The sequence below is a fragment of the Prionailurus viverrinus genome, chromosome C1, assembly GCF_022837055.1.
Source record: "Prionailurus viverrinus isolate Anna chromosome C1, UM_Priviv_1.0, whole genome shotgun sequence".
NCBI lineage: Eukaryota > Metazoa > Chordata > Mammalia > Carnivora > Felidae > Prionailurus > Prionailurus viverrinus.
This window is the reverse complement of record NC_062568.1, coordinates 202555258-202576520: the sequence shown is the minus strand read 5'-3', so window position 1 is coordinate 202576520 and position 21263 is coordinate 202555258. Positions and strand designations below refer to the sequence as shown.

The 21263-nt window shown below is 52.2% G+C and overlaps 1 protein-coding gene across 2 annotated transcripts; it reads left to right on the top strand.

Annotated features, from left to right (window-relative positions):
- The first annotated feature begins 115 nt into the window (after nucleotides 1–115).
- Nucleotides 116–19946, top strand: NECAP2 (NECAP endocytosis associated 2). Of its 2 annotated transcripts, none has more exons than XM_047869308.1 (9): nucleotides 116–216; nucleotides 6440–6703; nucleotides 9502–9602; nucleotides 11846–11950; nucleotides 12037–12118; nucleotides 13013–13121; nucleotides 15125–15302; nucleotides 17925–18012; nucleotides 18734–19946. In XM_047869308.1, the coding sequence occupies exons 2-9, from the start codon at nucleotides 6612–6614 to the stop codon at nucleotides 18780–18782; spliced, it is 804 nt and encodes a 267-aa protein (XP_047725264.1). In that variant the 5' UTR covers nucleotides 116–216; nucleotides 6440–6611; the 3' UTR covers nucleotides 18783–19946. The 2 variants fall into 2 exon arrangements, with proteins under 2 accessions (XP_047725264.1, XP_047725265.1); XM_047869309.1 differs by having other exon boundaries at nucleotides 117–216; nucleotides 17928–18012.
- The last annotated feature ends 1317 nt before the right edge of the window (nucleotides 19947–21263 follow it).

The following is a 21263-nucleotide window of genomic DNA, read 5'->3' as shown; positions in this document are numbered from 1 at the left end:
CCTCGAACACGCCCCCCATTGTCCCCTGTCTCCACCTCAGAACACTCAGGCCCCGGCATTCCACGAGCTGGAATTTTGAGGGGGCAGAGGCTCCAGAGGGGATCCAGCCCCCTCTCCGTCCCCATCTGGGACTTACAAACCCTGTGAGAGTCTGAACGAGGGGACGCCCCCAACCCTAGCAGAAGGGCATGGAATCTGAGGACAGAATTGAGGCAGGTGGGTGGCACATACAGACGACGATGTCCTTTCCGAGCACTTGTACCTTCTGGTTTTGTCCACGGCTTTGTGGCGATTTCATTCACATCCCATACAATTCTCCCACTTATTAATTAATTAATTAATTAATTAGTTTTAAAATTATTTATTTTATTTTTGAGAAAGAGAGAGAGGAAAGCTGGGAAGGGGCAGAGAGAGAGAGAGAGAGACTGTCCCAAGCAGGCTCTGTGCTCAGCACGGAGACCGACACGGGGCTTGATCCCACAACTGTGAGATCATGACCTGAGCCACTACTGAGTCACATGTTCAGCTGACTGAGCCCCCCAGGCACCCCACAGTTCTCGCATTTAAAGTGTGCCATTCAAGGGTGCCTGGTGGGGGGCTCAGTCGGTTAAGCGTCCGTCCGACTCTTGATTTCGGCGCAGGTCATGATCTCCCAGTTCGTGAGTTCGAGCCCCACATCGGGCTCTCTGCTGACAGGGCAGAGCCTGCCTGGGATTCTCTCTCTCCCTTTGTGTCTCAAAATAAATAAGTGAACTTAAAAAAAATAAAGTGTACAACTCAGTGGCTTGTAATATATTCACAGAATTGTTTGACGATCACCCCAATATTAGAACAACTTTATCACCCTAAAAAGGAACTCCACACCCCTTCACCATCACCTCAATTCTCACACCCCACCCCAGCCCTAGGCAACCACTAATCTACTGTCTGCCTTGCACATATGCCTGTTCTGGACATTTCATATAAATGGACTCATACGATACCTAGTCCCTGGTGACTGGCTTCTTTCACTTGGCAAAATGTTGTCAAGGTTCATTGCCTTTTGTGGCCAACATAATATATTTTGTACAAGCACTTATCAATTAATGGAGATTTGTGTGTTTCTACTTCTGGGATATTATGAGGAATGCTGCTGTAAACATTCGTGTACACATTTTTGTGCAAATACATGTTTTCATTTCTCTTGAGTATACAGCTAGGAAAGTAATCGCTGGGTTATAGGCTAACTCTATGTTTAGTTTCTTGGGTAATTGCCAGATGGCTTCCAAGGGGAAGGCATCACTTTACATTCCCAACTGCAGTGTAGGAGGGTTCCAACTCTCCTGTCTCCTGACGAACGCTTGTTACTATCTGCCTTTTTGAGTTCTAGCCATCCTAGTGGGTGTGGGTATGAGGTGGAATCTTACTGTGGTTTTGGTTTGTGTTTCCCAGATGGCTGATAAGGTGGAGCACCTTTCTTTCTTTCCATTTACCTATTTACTTTTTTAAAGGATTTTTTGTTGGAGACAGAGAGAGAGAGAGAGAGAGAGAGAGAGGCAGAGCGCGGGCAGGAAAGGGGCAGAAAGAGAGGGAGACACAGAATCTAAAGCAGGCTCCAGGCTCTGAGCTGTCAGCACAGAGCCCAATGGGGTCTTGAACTCAACAAACTGTGAGATCATGACCCGAGCTGAAGTTGGACACTTAACTAAATGAGCCACCCGGGCGCCCCTAAAAGATTTTATTTTTAAGTAATCTCTAGGCTCAATGAGGGGCTCAAACTCACAGCCTGAGATCAAGAGTCGCATGCTTTTCCGACTGAGCCAGCCAGGTGCCACATAGTGGAGCATCTTTCCATGTGCTTATTGGCTATCCGTGTATCTTCTTGGGGAAAATGTCCACTAGACTCCATTATTCATGCATAAGTTGGATTATTTGTGTTTTTACTATTGAATGGTAAGGGTTCTTTATATATTCTAGATATAAGTCCCTTGTCAGATATATAATTCGCAAGATTATTCTCCCACGATGTGCATTGTATTTTCACTTGTCCTTTGTAGCACAAAAGTTTTACATTTTATTTAAGTCTTATTTATCTATTTTTTCTTTTTTAAAATTTTATGTATTTATTTTGAGAGAGAGAGAGAGACAGAGAGAGAGAGAGAGAGAGAGAGAGCAGGGTAGAATGAAGGGCTTGATTGCAGGACCATGGGATCGAACCACATGAGCTGAAGTCAAGAGTCAGACGCTTAACCAACTGAGCCATCTAGGCGTCCCTGTCGATTTTTTATTTTGTTGCTTGTGCTTTTAGTGTCATTTTTTAAAGGTGCTTTTAGTGTCCTTTCTAAGAATCCAATAGGGGGGCGCCTGGGTGGTGCAGTCGGTTAAGCGTCCGACTTCAGCCAGGTCACGATCTCGCGGTCCGTGAGTTCGAGCCCCGCGTCGGGCTCTGGGCTGATGGCTCAGAGCCTGGAGCCTGTTTCCGATTCTGTGTCTCCCTCTCTCTCTGCCCCTCCCCCGTTCATGCTCTGTCTCTCTCTGTCCCCAAAATAAATAAACGTTGAAAAAAAAATTAAAAAAAAAAAAAAAAAAAGAATCCAGTAGGTTCTTTTTTGATTAGGACATAAACGCAAGGTCATGAAGGTTTAGGTCTATGTTTTCTCTTACAAGTTGTGTAGTTTTAGCTCTTACACTTAGGCCTAAGACCTATTTTTAATTCCTTTTGTATATCGTGTGAGGTAGGGATCGAATGTCTGCATGTGGGTATCTCAGCACCATTTGTGGGAAAGACGACTGTTTTGGCACACTTCTAGAAAGTCAACTGACTATAAATGTGAGGGGTTATTTCTGGATTCTCAGTTCTACTCCACTGATCTGTGCATCCATCCTTGTTTTGGGACTATACTGTCTTGATGACCGTAGCTTTGTAGTAAGTCTTGGAACCGGGAAGTGTGAGTTCTCCAACTTTGTTCTTTTTCAAGATTGCGTTGTTACTGAGTGCCCTTTTATAAGTGGTTTCCCCATCTGAGAAATTTCTCCGAGAAATGTCTGTGATGGGAGAAAGATACAGCAGAGAAAGATGGTAAGTGACCTGTGATACATATTTCAGGAGGCCACCGAGGACAGCTATCCACATTAAACCCTCACCCTGGCCCGGGACCTACCAGAAAGCAGCTGGGTGAATGAGCAAGGTTTTGCTTCCCTGTTCTCTTCCTCATGCTTGGGATGGGCTCTATCTGAGCTTATATATACTCTGCTTGTTGGGTTGAATTGAATGTCTGGTAAATAACGTAATTAACCCGGGAGTTGATGATAGGTCCAATTACCCTCTGCAGCAGAGGCGTTGGGAGGCATTTCAGGAACGTCCAGCTATGAGGCTGCGATCTGAGAATAAGGCAAAAGGGACAGTTGGACTTCCTCCAACCCGAGGACAATGTAGTTGCCCTGGGCTTGTCACTGTTTCAGTGGCCTCCGTCACACAATGGAGAGAACAATCCTCACCCTGCCCACCTCGCAGAGATTGTTATGTCCAGGTAGCATCTTCCGGAGAGCCTTCCCTGACTTCCCAAGGCTGAGTTGGGTCTCTCTTCTCTTGGCGCCCATAGCCCCTGCGAATTCCTCCATCATAGCCCTTCCCACTGTGCACTGTAAATAACTCCTTTTCTCTCTGTCTCCTCTGGTCTGTGAGCTCCACGAAGACAGGAGCTGGGTTGACTTCATCTCTGTGGCCCCAGCAGCCAGCACCCGCCATAGGGTAGGTGCTCAATTCCCGTCTTTGTTAGACCGAACTGAACTGAACGTGCTCTGAACACATGGTAGGGCCTGGCTTTCCCCGGCATGGGTGATGCTTCCCTTCGGGGCTCATGAGAGGAAAGCTTCCTACCTGTCGTGGCCACATGGTGAGGCCACACAGCCACCGTGGGCTGCCTTCAAGCTGCTTGGCTTCCAGAGGGGAAGTGATGGAGCTCAGTGCTGATTACAGACACTACCCTGAAGTTCAGCTCTTGAGACCTGGTCCTAGATGCTCTCCCAGCTGGAAGTCCTCTAACCCAATGAGTCTGGGTGCTTTACTCCTTGGATACCCAATTCTCCCCTGTGTTGTTCAGTGCATATTGATGCAAGGAGTCAGAGTGTGAAAGAGAAAACACAGTGGCCCATCCCTAAATTGCCACTTGGTTTTGGGATGTAGCCAACTGAACACACACACACACATTTACTCACCCATTCGCTGAGCACCTACTCTGTGCCAGAACTTGTGCTGCTGAATACAGGGTCCACAGGTGACAGGGACAGGATCCTTCAAGAGGCTCACAGTCTGGTGGGAGAGCAGTCATATAAACCGAATGGTGAGAATGTGAAGGGGTAAGATCGTCAGTGTGGGAGTGCACCCTCCCTGCCCCTCTTTATATCTCTCCCCTCCACCTTTGAAGGGAGTTCTGTCTTTGCCACTCCAGGACTTAAGGGACATGAAAGACGGGATCAAAGAAGCAGGAGGAAGAAATCTCATTTTCTGGGTCATTTCTCAATTTCTTCTTTGTTGTGGAGAATAAGGGTAATGAGCAAAGTTGAAATTAGAGGGTAAATCAATTCACATAAAGAGAAAATAACTTCACACCCCCCAGGATGGCTGTGATCAAAGAAAGTGGAAAGTAAGTATTGGTAAGGATGGGGGAAAATCGGAACCCTTGTTCATTGCTGGGAGGAACATAAAATGGTGTAGCCACTATGGAAAACAGTTCAGTGGTTCCAGAGAAAGCTCAACATAAAATTACCATATGGCCCAGCAAATCCACCTCCAGATATATATATATATATATATATATATATATATATATATATATGTATATATATATATATATACTCAAGAGAATTGAAAACAAGGACTCAAACAAATCAGCATCATTCACAGTAGCCAAAAGGTGGAAACAACCCAAATGTCCATCAACAAATAAATGGATACACAAACTGTGAAATGTGCACACCATGGAGTATCATTCAGGCATCAACAGGAATGAAATTCTCATAGATGCTAGGACAGGAAGGAACCTTGAAAACATTATGCTGAGAAATAAACCAAGCACAAAAGCCTGATAACTGTATGATTCCACTTATATGAGGTATCTAGAATAGGCAAATTCACAGAGACAGAAAATAGAATAAAGGCCACCAGGGGTTGGGGGGAGCAGAGAAATGGGGTGTTGTTGCTTGATGGGTACAGAGTTTCTGTTTGGGATGATGAAAAACGTTCTGGAAATAGTGGTGATAGCTCTATGCAATACCGTGAATGTACTTAATTCCACTGAATTGCACACTTAAAGACGGTCAACATGGTAAAGTTCATGTTATGTATATTTTGCCACAATACGAAAGGTTTTTGTTGTTATTTTTTAACTTGTTGTTGGAGAGAGAGAGAGTGCGAGAGCATGGGGGAGGGACAGCGAGAAAGGGAGACGGAGAATCCCAAGTAGGCTGGGTGTCGTGGGCACAGAGTCCCACGCGGGGCTCGAACCCAGGAACCGTGAGACCATGACCGGAGCTGAAATCAAGAGTCGGACGCTCACCGAGTGAGCCACCCAGGCGCCCCTCTTTTTTTTTTTTTAATGTTTATTTATTTATTTTGAGAAAGACAGAGAGAGGGAGCAAGTGGGGGAGGGGCAGAGAGAGAGAGGGAGAGAGAGAATCCTAAGCCGGCTCCATGCTGTCAGTGCAGAGCCCTACCTGGGGCTAGATCCCAGGAACCGTGAGATCACGACTTGAGCCGAAATCAAGGGTCGGAGCCTTAACCCGCCAAGCTACCCAGACACCCCTTTTTAAGGGGGGATTGTTTTTTTTTTTTTTCAACGTTTTTTTTATTTTTTTATTTTTTTTTATTTTTGGGACAGAGAGAGACAGAGCATGAACGGGCGAGGGGCAGAGAGAGAGGGAGACACAGAATCGGAAACAGGCTCCAGGCTCTGAGCCATCAGCCCAGAGCCCGACGCGGGGCTCGAACTTACGGACCGCAAGATCGTGACCTGGCTGAAGTCGGACGCTTAACCGACTGCGCCACCCAGGCGCCCCCGGAGGGATTGTTTTTTAATTAGTTATGTTAGTAAACTTCGCTCTTTGTTGAGTCTAGGCCACACTGGGCCTCGGGCATGTGGTGGGTTAGAATACGGGTGGAGGGGTCAGGGCATCCCAAGCATCTCTCAAGGAGAAGTAGCCTCAGGGAATCATCTGGAGTCAAGAGAAGGAAGGACACGCAGGAAGAGCAGAGGGAAGAGAGAGGCTTCAGGGTGAACCGTGTAGGTAGATCCAGCCTGGAATCTCAGCCAGCTGGGCCCAGGTGTCAGATGGGGATGCCCCACAACCGGACAGCAGATTGCAGCTGGGTCTGTACCCAAGTTGTCTCGGCTGCCCATTCGGCCTTGCGGGAGCGGGAAGCCCCCCGCAAGCCTCTTGGACCTCATCGCTTCGGCTCTAGAATCCTTCGGCCTCACGTCTGGAGCCAGAGCGGCCAGCAGAGGGCGCGCGGGAGACAAACGGGCGGAGGACCGCAAGCCGCCGCTCTAGCCTGACCCGGGCCATAGAGTCGCGCCGCTTCCGGCCCCGCTGCTGAGAAGGAGCCGGAAGTCCGGCGGGTTCCGGGCGTCGCGATGGAGGAGGGCGAGTACGAGTCGGTGCTCTGTGTCAAGCCGGAGGTCCACGTCTACCGCATCCCGCCGCGAGCCACCAACCGTGGTTACAGGTGACCGCTCGCCGCCGGCCCGGGCTAACCCCGACTTAACCCCTTCCCCGCCGGCCGACACGCCCACTGGGAAGCCGAGGACGGCCCCGGCGGGTGTAGGGGAGAGGCGGGAGGTCATGCCGCGGCTTCTCCCAGCTCGAGGCCAGAGCAGCAAGAGGGACCCGGACTTTGGGCCGTCTCAGTCCCAAGCACGGGGCTCCCGGCGCGCGGAAGGCGTTAAAGCCGTGTCTAGCCTGTGGGCTGCCGGGTACCCTGAAAGCGGCTGGGAGTGGGGGTTTCACAAGACCTTTTCTTTCAGCGCCAACTGGCCTTGGAGGGAACCTTGAAAAGCCCGAAGGGGGAGGGGTCCTATCGCAGGCGGAAATCCCCAGGGGAAGGAAGGGAGCCGAGAACCGGCCAAAGTGACCCGTCCGAGCCGGAAGCGGAGGGCCAAAGCCCGGGGACCCCTCCCTGCCCAGCCCCCTTCCCACGAACCTCAGACCCTGTCACAGCCTGTGGCGGTTGGGAGGAGCCCATCCGCGCGTCTCCGGTGATAAACAGGTGCTTGTAGCGTCAGGAAGGGAACGCAGGACAGTGGGGGTTGGAAGGAGACTTCCTTTCAAGGCATCCTTTTTTTGTACTGTTCGCATTTTGTTACCATGTTGGGTGCGTTGCCTGTGAAAAGAGGCAGAAGAAAAGATGTACCTGTTACAGACCGCCTGATCTGTGGCCATTTTGTGCCACTGGGTTGGGGGTGGGGTCGCTCTTGAAGGCCGTGTTTGTCTAAGTTGTTTGGAGATACGGGATTGGCCTGCACCGCGAGAACGGTGGCGCGTCCGCATCTCTGGCCTCTTGCTGCTCTCCAGTTGTGTTAAGGCGGACTCGTAGCTGACTTTCTAGAGAACAGATTCTTTTCTTGAACACCTATTACATCCGTGATGTAACTTAAAAAGAGTATGAAGGCAACAATAGGAACGATGACAGAAACATTCACTTTCTGTCGTCGGACTGGAGGTGGGACACCAAACCGGGGATGGTCATCGACTGCGATCCCCTTAAGTAGGATGGGCTTTGTCCCTCCTGGTCCCCCAGAGACTGAGTCTCCCAAGTGTCGGGGCTGGCTGGTGTGGCGTAGAGGAAACTGGCAGTCCCTGCATTTCATCCTCAGAGCTCTGCTGGGCTTGAATCTAAGGCCTGTGTTGCCCCATTAAGAGGAACCGAAACTGAGTCTGCTGACTTGTGAATTGAGAGTCTGCGTTTGTGTGGCCAGAAAACAACCTGTGTGCACGTTATGGTGTCGCTCAAAGGCCTGACTTCTTCTGCTCAGGGACTTCCAAGAAAAGCCTCTTGGAAACACCCAAGGTTCTTGGTATTTGGGGGTTTTACTAAACTGCTTCTTAGAAATAAAATGTGCAGTTACTGCCTTAAAGGTCCCCCAAGAAGGTCCATGAGGTCCTGTGGTTCTTTCTGCCTAGGACACCTTTGAGATTGTATCTCTTGAACACCCATCCCCTTTTCTCGCACGGATGGCTGCTCTCTTTTTCTCTTTCTCCTAATGATCACTCCCTCTTTGCCTTTCTTTGAAGATCGTCTCAGTGGTCCCAAATGGTCACTCTGGCCCGTGCAGCCTGGCAGCGTCTTAAACGGCAGACCCAGTAGCTACTTCCTTTACAGAAAGAAAACTGGAGGGACGCCTGGGTGGCTCAGTCGGTTAAGCGCCTGCCTTCAGCTCAGGTCATGATCTCACAGTTCAGTTCGAGTCCCGCATCCAGATCTCTGCTGTCTGCGCGGAACCCACTTCAGACCCCCTGTCCCCTTCTCTCTCTGCCCCTCCCCTACTGGCTTTCTCTCTCTCTCTCCCTCTCCACCCCCCCAAAAAAAATAAACACTTAAAAAAAAAAAAGAAAGAAAATTGCAAAGTCCTACTTCAGAGAAGTTCTCTGTAGTCTAGAATTGGGGTGGGCAAAGTGCGACTCACTGTGTTTCTGAATGTCTCACAAGCTGAGAATGGTTTTTACATTTTTAAATAGTTGGAGAACATTTAAAGAAAAAAATATTTCTTAATTGAAAATTATATGAGGGGCGCCTGGGTGGCTCAGTCGGTGAAGCGTCCGACTTCAGCTCAGGTCCTGATCTCGCGGTTTGTGAGTTCGATCCCTGCGTCGGGCTCTGCGCTGACAGCTCGGAGCCTGGAGCCTGCGTCGGATTCTGTGTCTCCCTTGCTCTCTGCCCCTCCCCTGCACATGCTCTGTTTCTCTCTCTCTCAAAAATAAACATTATGGGGCGCCTGGGTGGCGCAGTCGGTTAAGCGTCCGACTTCAGCCAGGTCACGATCTCGCGGTCCGTGAGTTCGAGCCCCGCGTCGGGCTCTGGGCTGATGGCTCAGAGCCTGGAGCCTGTTTCCGATTCTGTGTCTCCCTCTCTCTCTGCCCCTCCCCCGTTCATGCTCTGTCTCTCTCTGTCCCAAAAATAAATAAACGTTGAAAAAAAAAATTAAATAAAAATAAAAATAAACATTAAAAAAATTAAAAAAAAATCTACGAGATTCAAATCTTTAGTGTCCATAAAGCTGCACTGAAATACAGTCGCAGTAGAAAACACTCAGTTAAAATACTTAAAGCGCCAACATGCTCACGTAGCATCTATGACTGCTTTCACGCTACCAGGGCGGCGTGAGTAGTTGTGACAGAGATTGTATGGCCCTTTTCAACCTCTGGTCTAGAGCAAGCAGCCTGGGTGCCCTTTCCATTCCTGTCCCCAGCACTGGAGTGAGGGAGCAGGAGCCTCTAGCAGAGGCTCAATGGTTTTTGTCCCCTTAGGGCCGCGGAGTGGCAGCTGGACCAGCCATCATGGAGTGGCCGGCTGCGGATCACTGCAAAAGGGCAGGTGGCCTACATCAAGCTGGAGGACAGGACCTCAGGTAAAGGCAAGGGAGGCCCTCCTGGGGCCGAGATGCCGCACCTCCTACTCTGTCAAGGGAGAGGCAGCCCGGCCCAGGCCAGTCCACTCACGGGTCATGGGAACCGATCCTGGAAATCGAAGGACCGACTGTACCTTTAAACTGTCTCCATCCCCCCTGCCCCAGCCTTTAATTGCAGAAACCACTGTCTCCAGGTGTAAAAGGGAGTGCCTGTCAAGCACCTGGTTTTCCTTAAGAAAATACTAATTTGGGAGCCCAAGGAGAGGAGAACTGCAGGTTGGTCCCAAGGAGGAAGCCCCAGAGTTTGCCTTGAAGACGAGCTGGGGGAAGACACACAGCCCTTGGCGGCTGAGCTCTCTGCTGCTTACTCAGGAATTCTGTTTATCGACTAAATGGTAGCTCCCCAGACTGACCACGCCCATTAACAGAAAGAGCTGGAAAGTGTTCTGCTCAGCTCTTTTCTGGTGAAAGGACAAGCCAAGCTGGGCTGTGTCGGGGTCAGCTGGCAGATGTTACCTTAGGGGAAATCTGGAAGTCCTGTGCCCCCAGTGGCTCTGGGTGAGCTGTGGGGGGCATTGTGGCCTGAAATAGTCCCAGCCCCCAGGGCAGGGATCGGGCACAGCGCCTGCTCGGTCGGGTGCCAGAACATTCGGTCATTTATTTTTCTAACATATAGAGATTGTTCTTTGTGGGGCAGGACAGAGTGTAAAGAGTCATAGGCAAAATGGGCTGCCTCTTTCAGAACTGTGTCACTTGTGTCTGAGCTCTGAGACCTTGCGCGAGCCATGTGGCCTCTAGTGCCTCGGCCTCCTTTTTGAAATGGGGGTCACCTTAGCTTCTGTTTTCACAAGGCTGTTGGAAATGTGAAGTGAGCACATACTTAGCCAATTGCTTTGTGAACTGCAAGGTGATCCAAAGCGTCAGTTTGTTCTGGAACGTGGAGTTGACAGGTATTGGCTGCAGAGGAGGTTGAGAAGACAGCTGCCATGACTAGGCCAGAGAACTCTGGCTGTGCAGCGTGCTGGGGTGTCCCGGGTGGCCTCCCAAGGGATGGCAACACCTGTTTCCTGGGAGCCTTGGGAGCTGACTTCCGGGTGACCGCCGAGTGTAACAGCGACTGCGTAGAGCTGAGCCTCACCTGTAGGAGCCACCCCAGCATGCTCTTGGCTTGGGGTCGCGCCCACTGGGTCCTGGTTGTCTCTCATTCTGCAGTCATTTTGGGCCAGGGTTTCTCAGCCTCCGTGCTAGTGACATTTAGGCCACGTGAGTGTTGTGGGCTGTTAAGGCAAATTTAAGGTATTTAGCAACATCCCTGGCCTCTGTCTACTAGATGCCAATGGCACCGCCCGCCCCCCCCCCCCCCCCCAAGTTGTGAACACCACAAATGACTGCACACATTGCCACGTCTCCCCTGGGGGAAAGGTGAGCAAAATCACCCCTGGTTGAGAATCGCTGCTCTCGGCTGAAGGCACCCAGCTGAGTTCCAGATGCCAGGGACCCAACTAGGGGGTCAGAGAAATTATCAAGAAGCTGCAGACTTCAGGGACACTGATTTCGGTTCACTTCAGCCTTGATGGCAGTCACCTCTGAACCAGCAGTCAGTTGTAAATCCTGGGTCGAGTACTGAACCTGTGAACGGAGGTCGGCACCTGTGGAGATGACGCAGGTCCAGAATGTCCCCAAAGGTGTGTGCTGTGCTGGGGCCTGGAGAGCCAGAGGGACAGGGGACGCATTTCACCAGGGCTCCTTTTAAGACCAGTGGCCCTTTTGTCCTGGCTGCTTCAGATCCTTCCGTGAGTGCCCAAACCCTCTTTCCCCTGGGTCCGCCAGCCTGTCTGCAGTCCTGTGCTCTACCTGGGGGCTTGCCTGCTCCCGGGCCCTCGAGTGCAGACAAGTAATGTTACAGGTGAGGCGGGTAGACTCTAGCTTGCTCCCGCGAGAATGGGCTTTAGGTTTTAAGAGAAGCCAGAAACCTGGATTATTTTACATGTAACTTGATTTTGAAAAGTTTGGCAGTTAAGTTACAAATGTTAAAACTGGGCCGTGTCTGACCTCTAAGCCCCCTCTGACTTAAACCTTTCCTTACTTATGTTTCTTGTGTCTGCCGGTCCCGTTAGAATAGACTGGATTTGAACTCGAGAGTAAGGTTTGCCTACCTGCCTTTTAGGGAAGAGGGCCCAGTGGTGGGATAGAAATGTCAGGCTGGAAGGGGGCTCGAGGCTCACCCTCCCTTGTGTTTCCAGGGGAGCTCTTTGCTCAGGCCCCGGTGGATCAGTTTCCTGGCACGGCCGTGGAGAGCGTGACGGATTCCAGCAGGTACTTCGTTATCCGCATCGAAGACGGAAACGGTGCGTGCGGGGCTTGGTAGTTCCTCCCACTGAGAAAGGTTTCCTCTGCCTCTGGCAAGTGGGATTAATCCTGCGTTGTCCCCCAGGGCGCCGGGCGTTTATTGGAATTGGCTTCGGGGACCGCGGCGACGCCTTTGACTTCAATGTCGCGTTGCAGGACCATTTCAAGTGAGTGGTTGCAGGACACACGTGCTCACGCCTCCTCCCTTCTTTCCTGGACAGAATGGTCCCCCAGCTTAGGATACCCCGGTGGTTGTGTGGGGTTCGTCTCCTGGCGGCGCCCCGGGGGAACTCGCTGCTCCTGTGGGGCAGGCTGCCTTCTCTGCTTTCGAGCCGTCTCCTTTTCCCAGGGTCAGCCGGCCCAGCCTCTGGGATGCCATTCCTCTTCCCATACCAGGCACCAGAGGTGCCAGAGTCCGTGCAAGGCTCACGTGGCCTTGCTGAGCCAGTTCCCCCAGGTACGATAAGTGGCGCGATCCTCGGCCACCTACCAGATGTCCTGGGAGTCCTTTCTAAAGCTAGAAGACGGGACAGGAAGGACTGTGCCCCTGCCACCTGCAGGCCCCCACCTCTGGCTGCTGGCACGTTGGAAAGAGTGCCGCCACTCACGTGGGCACCCCCGGCACTTCCCTGACGTGTCCCTGGGTGGCTGCTGGCTGGGTATCAGATGGCGGGTGGGGGACCTTGGTGTTGCTCTCTGCCGCCTGGGCATCTGTCATGTCTCACCACCTACCTTAAGAGTCGTTGGGCGCGGCGTGTGGATCCATAGTCTTAGTTCTCACGCCAAGTGCTGGGGAAGAAAGGGCCAGGTTCTCAGATTTCCTAAAGACAGGTGTCAGGACCACCTTGTACATAAATGAGCTCACCGAGTTTTCATAGCAGTCATTAAGACACACAGGATCGTCATCCCATTTTGCTGATGAGGTAACGGATGTGCGCGCGGCTGCTTATGTGACGAGAGTCAGGATTTGAATTCAGGTCCAAGTAGCAAGCCCACGTGTGCTCTTTCTAAGCAGGGCACCTGGTCTCATTGTCACGCTTTTCTTCCTGTTCTGTCCCCAGGTGGGTGAAACAGCAGTGTGAATTTGCAAAACAAGCCCAGAACCCCGACCTGGGCCCCAAGTTGGACCTAGGCTTCAAAGAGGGCCAGACCATCAAGCTCAACATCGCGGTGAGTCCCACCCTCACTTGGCTTTGTTGGCAGGCACCCAAGCCCGGCCCAGAGCCCACCCCTCTTTTCCCATAATTCAGTTCCATCAGTTGAGCCGATACTTGTTGAGCAGCTGCCTTGTGCCAGGTACTGGGCCGTGGGTGGGCGACAGGGCTCAGCTGTCGTGGAGCTCAAAGTTCAACGGAGATGGACGAGACGAACAGCGATCACAACCTGGCAGGGGAGGGGATGTGCTCAGTGCCATGAGCTCCTAGAGGAGGGGCACACAGCCTAGAGCTTGGGGAAGCCAGGAAGGCTTTTTGGAAGAAGCCAGAGCCTTCTGCTCTGGGCAGAAGGGCGCTGAGGTGGATGCCGGGAGTCATGGGCAGCTCCTGCCAGTGGCGGTGTCCTGACACCCCGTGTCTTCGTCCTAAGCTGCCCGGCATCTGGGGGGTGTCCCCTTGCTAGCTCCTGTTGAGAATGGGAAGAGGTAGTGCTGGGCAGGGCGGCCAAGGCTTGGTCCTCACCCGGCTACGGGGAGGGGGGTTGGAGTGATTTGGGGGAACCAAGGACCAGATGGAAATGTTTTTTGAAGAAACTTTGTAACCCTAAAATAATGCTCTTCCTTTTTACTTACACTGTCTCTTTCTCCTCTTTTCTGCTTCGTGATGGTGATGATTTGGGACCCTTGAAGTTGGCCAGCTGGCCCTTAAGAGAAAATACCGGTCATGTCCAGTGGACTGGTTGGGATGTGATTCCTCTCTTGCTGGGAGGGGACTAGCATTTAATGAGCATCAGCTGTGTGCCAGGTAGTGTTCTTAGGCACTTACATGACTCAAACGTTCTCCCATTTTACAGACGAGGAAGTTGAGGCTTAGCGAGATTAAGGAACTTGCCCAGGTCATAGAGCTGCAAATAACCAGCACAGCTGGACTCCCAGCGAGGGCTGTGAGGCTTCTGACTTCAGGGCTATGGTTTTAGCATTGGATTAAGCCGCTGCTCCCCTTATAAGGTGGGGACTGTGTCTTCATCCTTGTAACTAGCACTGGTTTCTGGCTCACGTTGGGACTCAGGTTTTGGGGAGTTTTTAAGGTCTTACTGAAGTATGATACGCGCACAGAAAAGCACACACGTTATAAATGTAGAAGGTGGTGAATTTTTGAAAACCACACGTGCCCACCCAAACGAGCCCCAGATCAAGAAGCAGAGATTATCAGCGCTCGGAAGCCCCTCCCCTGCTCCCGTCCACAGGCTAGAGTAGCTACTGTCCTGACGTTGGACGCCCTAGATTTTGTTTGTGCCTTTTATGAATGAATCCTCCGCTTTGTGCTCTTGTGTGTGTAACCCCTTGATCCAGCGTAGCGTTTGTGAGAGCCTCCGTTCGGTGCACGTAACTTGTCTGTTGTCACTGTGGTGGCGTATTTCGTGACGAGAATGTGCCCCGGTGTTACCGTTCAACCGACGATGCACACTGGAGCGCTTGCCAGTTTGGAGCTTTCACAAATGGTGCGGCTGTGAACGTCCAAGTGCATGTGAGAACGCATTCCTGGGAGGTCTGTTTCCAGGAGGGGAATTGCTGGGTCATCCGTTGGCGTGCTCGGCTTTATAGGTTCTTTGAAGCTGTCTTTCCAAGGAGTTTTCCCAGTTTATGCTTCCACCAGCAGTGTGGGAATGTTCCGGTTGTTCCCTATCCTTGTTGGTACTTGACAGCCTACATTTTAGCCGTTCTGGTGGGCGTGTACTGGCACAGCACTAGTTTTCATTTGTGGTGTTGATTTGTATTTCTCTGATGATTAATGAAGCCAGTGCCGAGTCTTAAAATGAAATGTATTTGGGAATAGCTCCAGAATTGTGCCGCATTGAGTACTGTTCGTAACAGTGAGAGTGCTGGACAGCTCTTGACCGTCTTGTGGTTATACAGACATTTGGGGCTTGGGGGCCGCCGTGGCCCTCCCTGTGGGGTTTTCCAGTGGGAGTGGGACCCCAGCAGAGCTGACTGGCTTGCATTCCTCTCCTCTCTATAGAACATGAAGAAGAAGGAAGGAGCGGCTGGGACTCCCCGAGCCCGGCCCGCCAGCACAGGGGGCTTGAGCCTGCTTCCCCCGCCTCCAGGGGGGAAAACCTCCACCCTGATCCCCCCTCCTGGGGAGCAGCTGTCTGCGGGGGGGTCCCTCGGCCAGACAGCAGTTGCTCCCAGTTCAGGTCAGTGCTCCGGAGTGCCCTGTGGGTTCCTCTCCCCACCCCTGGTGGCTGGGGCCCCGTGGCGTGTTCCCTCCTGCACTCACACTGGTCCATCATCCGGTACCTGTATGTGACAAACTAGAAGGTGATCCTGCCCAGACTGGGTAAGGGCTTCCTCTGTTCTCTGATGCCCACCACTAACCCCCTCGGTGCCTCTGTCTGCCCCTGATGGGGCAGGGACTGAAACTTGTTCATGGCTGTGAAATCACCCACACGTGCGTTCTTGGCTCTCAGAGGCTGCTCAGTGTTTGTCGAGTGGGTGGGTGATGGAGACATGGTCTGCTCATGTCGACTACTCATATCTAGTAGGAGAGAGGAGTCATGGACGCAAAGACCAAATGTATGGGTCAACATACTACCAGCCAGCATGGTGTGGGGAGGCTTCACGCAAAAGGTGGAATTGAACTGGGCCTTGAAGGAAAGAGATTGGGGCAGGGGATGATGCTTGGCATCGCAGAGAGAGACAAGAGTGTGAATGGGGCTCAGGTTTTTTTTTTTTTTTTTTAATTAATTAATTTTGAGAGAGAGTACACGTGAGAGAATAGGGAAGGGGCAGGGAGAGGGGGAGAGAGAATCCTAAGCGGGCTCCACATGTCAACACAGAGCCCGACACAGGGCTCCATCCCACGAACCGTGAGATCATGACCTGAGCTGAAATCAAGAGTCAGACACTCAAGGGACTGAACCACCCAGGTGCGCCAAGACTCAGAGTTTTAAACATCTGGTGTATTTAAGGTAGCATAAGTCTGCCAAGGTGAGTGGTGGGAAATAAAATTGGGGATTTAGCTTGGAGCACGCTCCTTGTAAGGCCCTCGGGGTGCTGGGAAACTGAGAGGTAACTCCCCCAGCACGCTATGCTGGTGCTTGTTCTAAGGTGTAAGGAACGGCTTTTGGAGACCCTGGGATTCCAGAGGTTCGTGCCTATTACCAGCCGCTGATAATGCCGGGGAGCTAGCCCATTTCCTTGGCCTCCCCACCCTACCTGCCCAGCCTAGCTGGATGCTCCTGGCCTTCCCCAGGCTGGGTGATTGTCACCAGCCCACTTTCTCCATGCAGATCTCACCAGGTTCTGGCAGGGGGCAGGATCTAGGCAGGAGTCCTGCTTTCCTTCTCTCTTAGGGGTGTGGACGTTGGCTTCCCTGTCTGGAGGTCGGGCTTCCAACCTCAGCCCTGTGGGGGGTTCCCAGCCCAGGAGTGGGCAGGAGTAGCAGTCAGTGAGCCCCGGCCCCGACACCTGGAACTGTCCTTTTAGCACCGTATAGGACCACCTACCTTGGCATCACCAGGGACAGGGGCAGGAACGTCTATGTTCTTAGTGTTGTGTGCTCGCTGAGGTCTGAGAGCCAGTCTTAGGCCTTTCCTCAGTTGCTCGTGCGTTTTTAACAGCTGATACAGAATATGTACATGTGCCAGGCGGTGTTTCAGGTCCTGGGGATACTCAGAGTACAGCTGCTGCTCTCAAGGGCTGTGCTCTAATGTGCCAGACTGGCAATTAGCATGTCTCCAGATGAAATGGTGTCAGCACCCCACCCCCACCCCGGGGTGGCTTAGTTGGTTAAGTGTCTTGAGCTCAGCTCAGGTCTTGATCCCAGGGTCATGAGTTCAAGCCCTGAGTTGGGCTCCGTGCTGGGTGTGGTGGAGCCCACTTAACAAAACCAAACAAAACACAGACCAGTTCTGTGAAGTCAGCACTGTTGTTGTCTCCGTTTGAGAGATAAGGGAACTGAGACCTGAGGAATGTGCATGAAGTCATACGGTTGGTCCCGGCCTATCTTCCCCCAGGGACTGTGATGGGGTTTGAAAGATAGTGCACTTTAAAGCACTGCTTAAGCACTTGGCGAGCTGTAAAACTAAACACTTGAAGGCCCTGGTTTTATCTGATCTCCCAGCCCAGAGCAGATGAGACGTAGCAAATTGGTGGGAAGGCAGAGGGTAGCAGGCTCAGGGCCTTTGGAAGGGGCGGTTAGCCCTGGGAGAGGTGCCAGAAACGCACAGAAACAGCCCCTGCGGCCCCATTGTGCCCCCTCCCTGGATGAAAAGGTACACACGGATAGCAGCTTCTGTGGCTTCTTCTAGAAGGCTCTCCCCAAACCCTAACCTGTTTGGGTCCCAGCACTTGCCACTTGTCCGGAGCATGACTTTTTCATTCGGTTGATCCAGACACTGGACTGAGGGCTTTACGTGAAGACGGGCTTGCAGCTTTGGTGGGCATTCTCCACTCAAGAAGCCAGGGCAGGAGATGGTAAATTTTAAACAGATGGCCAACGTCAGCCGTTGGAAACAAGGTCAGCTTCAGGTAGGGATGATAGGTGAGGTGCGATTCCTCCTCACTGGCACCCTCCCCTCCACCTCGTACGTGGCTTTCCACTCTTCTCCAGGAGCCCTCAAGGCCTCATGAGCTGATGGCGGAAATGTGGCAGCTCGCTGGGTCTGGTTGCCCCAGAGCAGGTCTCCGTGTGTCTTTCTCAGTCACCTGGAGGCACGAGGCTGATTTCTCAGGGTCACTGAGACCACCCAAAAGAGCGATCCCTGACGTGTGTCTCCTTTTCTTTCCTCCCTGCCCATCGGATGTGGGGACGTCAGTAGGAGGTGCCACCATGTCCTGGCCACAACCCAAGCCTGCCACCGCCGCCACCGCCGACATCTGGGGAGACTTTACCAAATCCACAGGGTGAGGAGGGTCACATTTTTGCGGTGGGACTGGGGCCGGGGCTGCTTCTCGAGAAACCTGGGATCGGCCCAGGTGCTTTTGTTGTGGTGTTCAGAGCAGCAGCTCTCGCTCGGAGATTCTCAGGCCGGCCGGAGGGCAGAGCCCCAAGTGCCTCCTTTGGGTGGCACACTTCTCTCCGTGAAGGCTTTTCGCTGCCTTCTACTGCTGGGCGACCTGGGGCTACCCTTTGCGACTCTCTCCGGTCTCGTCCTCACTAGGAGCTCCCCCTTCCTCCTCCGCTCCCGTCCTCATGGGACCTCCGAGGCAAGGTCTCTTGCCTTCTTCGCCTCGATAAAATTTCAAGCCTTGCCTTGGAGTCGAGGTGAAGAGATGCTCCAAACTTAAATGTATTCTGCGGACGTTATATGGGTTGCGGGACAGGACTCGGCACGTGCTTTCTGTAAAGGACCAGATGGCAAGTAGCATAGACTCTGCAGACCTTATGGCCTCAGTTGTGCTTCTGTAGCTAATGTGCGTGGCTGTGCAGCAGTGACCTTTTATTTACAGAAACAGGCAGAGGGCTAGATTTGGTCCCTGGGCTGTAGTTTGCTGACCCCTGCTCTAGAACATTCGGGGACCAGCTTCCTGGAGCTCTTTCTGCCCAGAGAGAAGCCACATTTTATCGGCTTTATATTTTCAAACATCTGAACTCTCCCACCCCTCCCTTTTTTTCCTTTTACAGGTCGACTTCCAGCCAGACTCAACCAGGCACAGGCTGGGTCCAGTTCTGATCTGAGCGCACCCCTCTTCTTCCTCGTACAACTTCTGGAAAGGAGCCGCCTCACCTGGGCCAAAGGAAGGAGGACGGAGCTCTCCGCGGCCAGCCTCTGTCTGGAGCATGACCCTCTCCTCCTCGTCTTGACGTTCTAACAGACTGGCATGTTCGCAGTGAATTGGCACATGTCACACTTCCCTGGGACTCAGGTGTGCCACCAGAACTCAGGGGGAGAAAAACTCCGGCATCCCCTTCTCTGTTCTCTTGACATGAGAGACTCCGAGACGGCTGCTTCCATCACAGTGACCCGTATTAAACACAAGCCCCCAAAGCAAAAGAAGGGGTTGAGTGTGCTGCCTGGACTCAGATCGGCCCTTCTCAGTGGTTACAAGTGTCACATGACCAGCGTCCAGAAGGAGGGCTTTGTGCACTCCCATTGGCTGGAGCCACTTCATTCCAGGTGCCTTCAGAGGGGGGATTCCTTCCTGATTACTGGCAGGTTTATAGGCTGCAGCTTGAACAGATAATCAGGAGGGGAATCAGGAGTATTAACCAGCTTTTAAAACCTTTTTTAAGATTTGCTTTGCTAACGTGCTGATCTGCACTAACGCGCCCTTGCAAAAGGGACTCCTCCTGCAAAAGGCCCCGGCAGGGGCCTCTGAAAGCATTCCACGGCGTCGGCCGCAGGAACCGCGCTGAGCTTCAGAAAACGGTGTTCGTCCTGGCCAAGTGGCCTGGTTGCCGGGTCCTCCGGGCCCGGTAGGCAATGCGGGGCTGAGGCAGGCTTCGCTGGAAGCCAGGCGGAAGAGTGTTTGAGCAGGAACGTTGGAGCTGTTCTCACGGAGGTGGGGGTTCGGCCTTCCTGTCCGCCGCCAGGTGGTTTCTGAAGTGCCTTGTCTGCAGACAACCTCTTAACTTTCTTTTCTCCTTCAGAGACTGTACATGACAGATAGAAGGGAGTTCTGCGTGAACTGGAAGTCTAGGGTTGCCTGTAGTACTGGTCTGTAAGAAATGATTTTATCTGAGCACACCTCTAAATTTGCTTTTATCGACATACTTTACCTCTGAATCGAAAGATCTGTTTTTTGGAGGGTCAAGACGATGAGATGAAAAAGGTGTTGGCCTTTTTGTGGGACCAGATTCCCTAAGATAAAGAAATAAATATTTTTGCGTCTGTCAACGTATGTCAAAGATGAACGGGTTTTCGGCAGCACGGCCACCAAACCATCCGGGATGCCACAGCTAGACTCAGCCACCTCTCACCACTGGTCACGTGTCCAGATCAAAGTCTGATGTCAAGGTGTCAGATTAGCCACAATGAGAGAATTCCATCCTCTTGCCCTAAGGAAACCAGTAACTCCTCTTCCGTGCGCCTAGAAAGGCACAGTCTCTTTGCCATTCTGGGACGTTTGGGCTCCTTGCCTTGTAAGGTGGTGACCTCACCGTGGAAGCATCTCCCGAGATGGTAAGGGTGTACGGGCAGGCAGAGGCCAAAAAGAAAAGGCCACGGCACTTCCCACGCCTGAGGGTTTGGTAGGAAAGCTGCAGATTTTGTTGTTGTTGATGGAAAGAAACAGCTGCTCTGGCTAATAAACCAGGTAAGGGGGGGGACATAGAAAATTAGAATTGAGGGTCCTGTGCCCTTTGAGTAAGAGTAAGGAACTCGCATCAAAGGAATCTCAGAACTTTGGGTCTCTCTTACGTCCCATCTGTTTTCTTCCGAAGCATCTGGTGGCTGGAAGGGAGGAAGCTTACACTTGAAAGAACCCTTGAGTTGGAAGTACCTCCCCTTGGAGGTGGGCGCTTGGGTTCTGGAGGTGGACCTTGGCTTTGGAGCTAGTCTCTCTCCTGGTTAGGTGTGTGACCACGGGCTCCTTCCTTACCCCAGGTGTCACTCAGAGGAGACATAGAAGCATTAGGAGGCGCCCATCTCATAGTTTGGCCTTAATGACCTTTGCCGAGAACCAGATAACTTGCCCAGAACCATTACTCATAACAGGGGTGGCAAGGCCGCTGGCGAAGCAGCCATCAAGGATCTAACCTGAAAAACACCTTGACGGATCTGTGGCGGGTAGGGGTGGGGCGAGAAACAGTTTGGTGTTCTCCCATCACCTACTGGAATCCTGGCTGGAGAAAACCTGCTATGGGGCCAGGGTCCCCGGGAAAACCCCCAGTACCAAACCAGGCATCTCTTCAATTAGACGCCTGACCAGGGCTTCCAAATTGGTTGGGGGTGGGGAACGTCAGGCCTGGGCTCTACTCTGCGGAGCTGGGGGATCCGAATGCCCGGACCCACAAAGGTGGCCCCCGTGATTACCCCCACCAGGCGTGCACACCTCGCGCAATCCCTCCTTTGACGTAAGCCAGACCCGTTTTTCCCAAGCAATACAATAAGGCAAAGGTGACGAGATGTTGCTTCCGTGCTTAAGTCACAGAACGTGACAACATCTGACTTGGCTGAGATCCCTTCTCACTGGCTTTAGAGAAACAAGTAGCC

Bases quoted from the DNA above. Each gene is read 5' to 3' on its own strand.
- NECAP2 (XM_047869308.1), top strand. From the start codon at position 6,612: ATGGAGGAGGGCGAGTACGAGTCGGTGCTCTGTGTCAAGCCGGAGGTC. The intron at 11,951-12,036 runs GTGCGTGCGGGG...GTTGTCCCCCAG, and splicing joins CCGCATCGAAGACGGAAACG to GGCGCCGGGCGTTTATTGGA. The intron at 12,119-13,012 runs GTGAGTGGTTGC...TTCTGTCCCCAG, and splicing joins GCGTTGCAGGACCATTTCAA to GTGGGTGAAACAGCAGTGTG.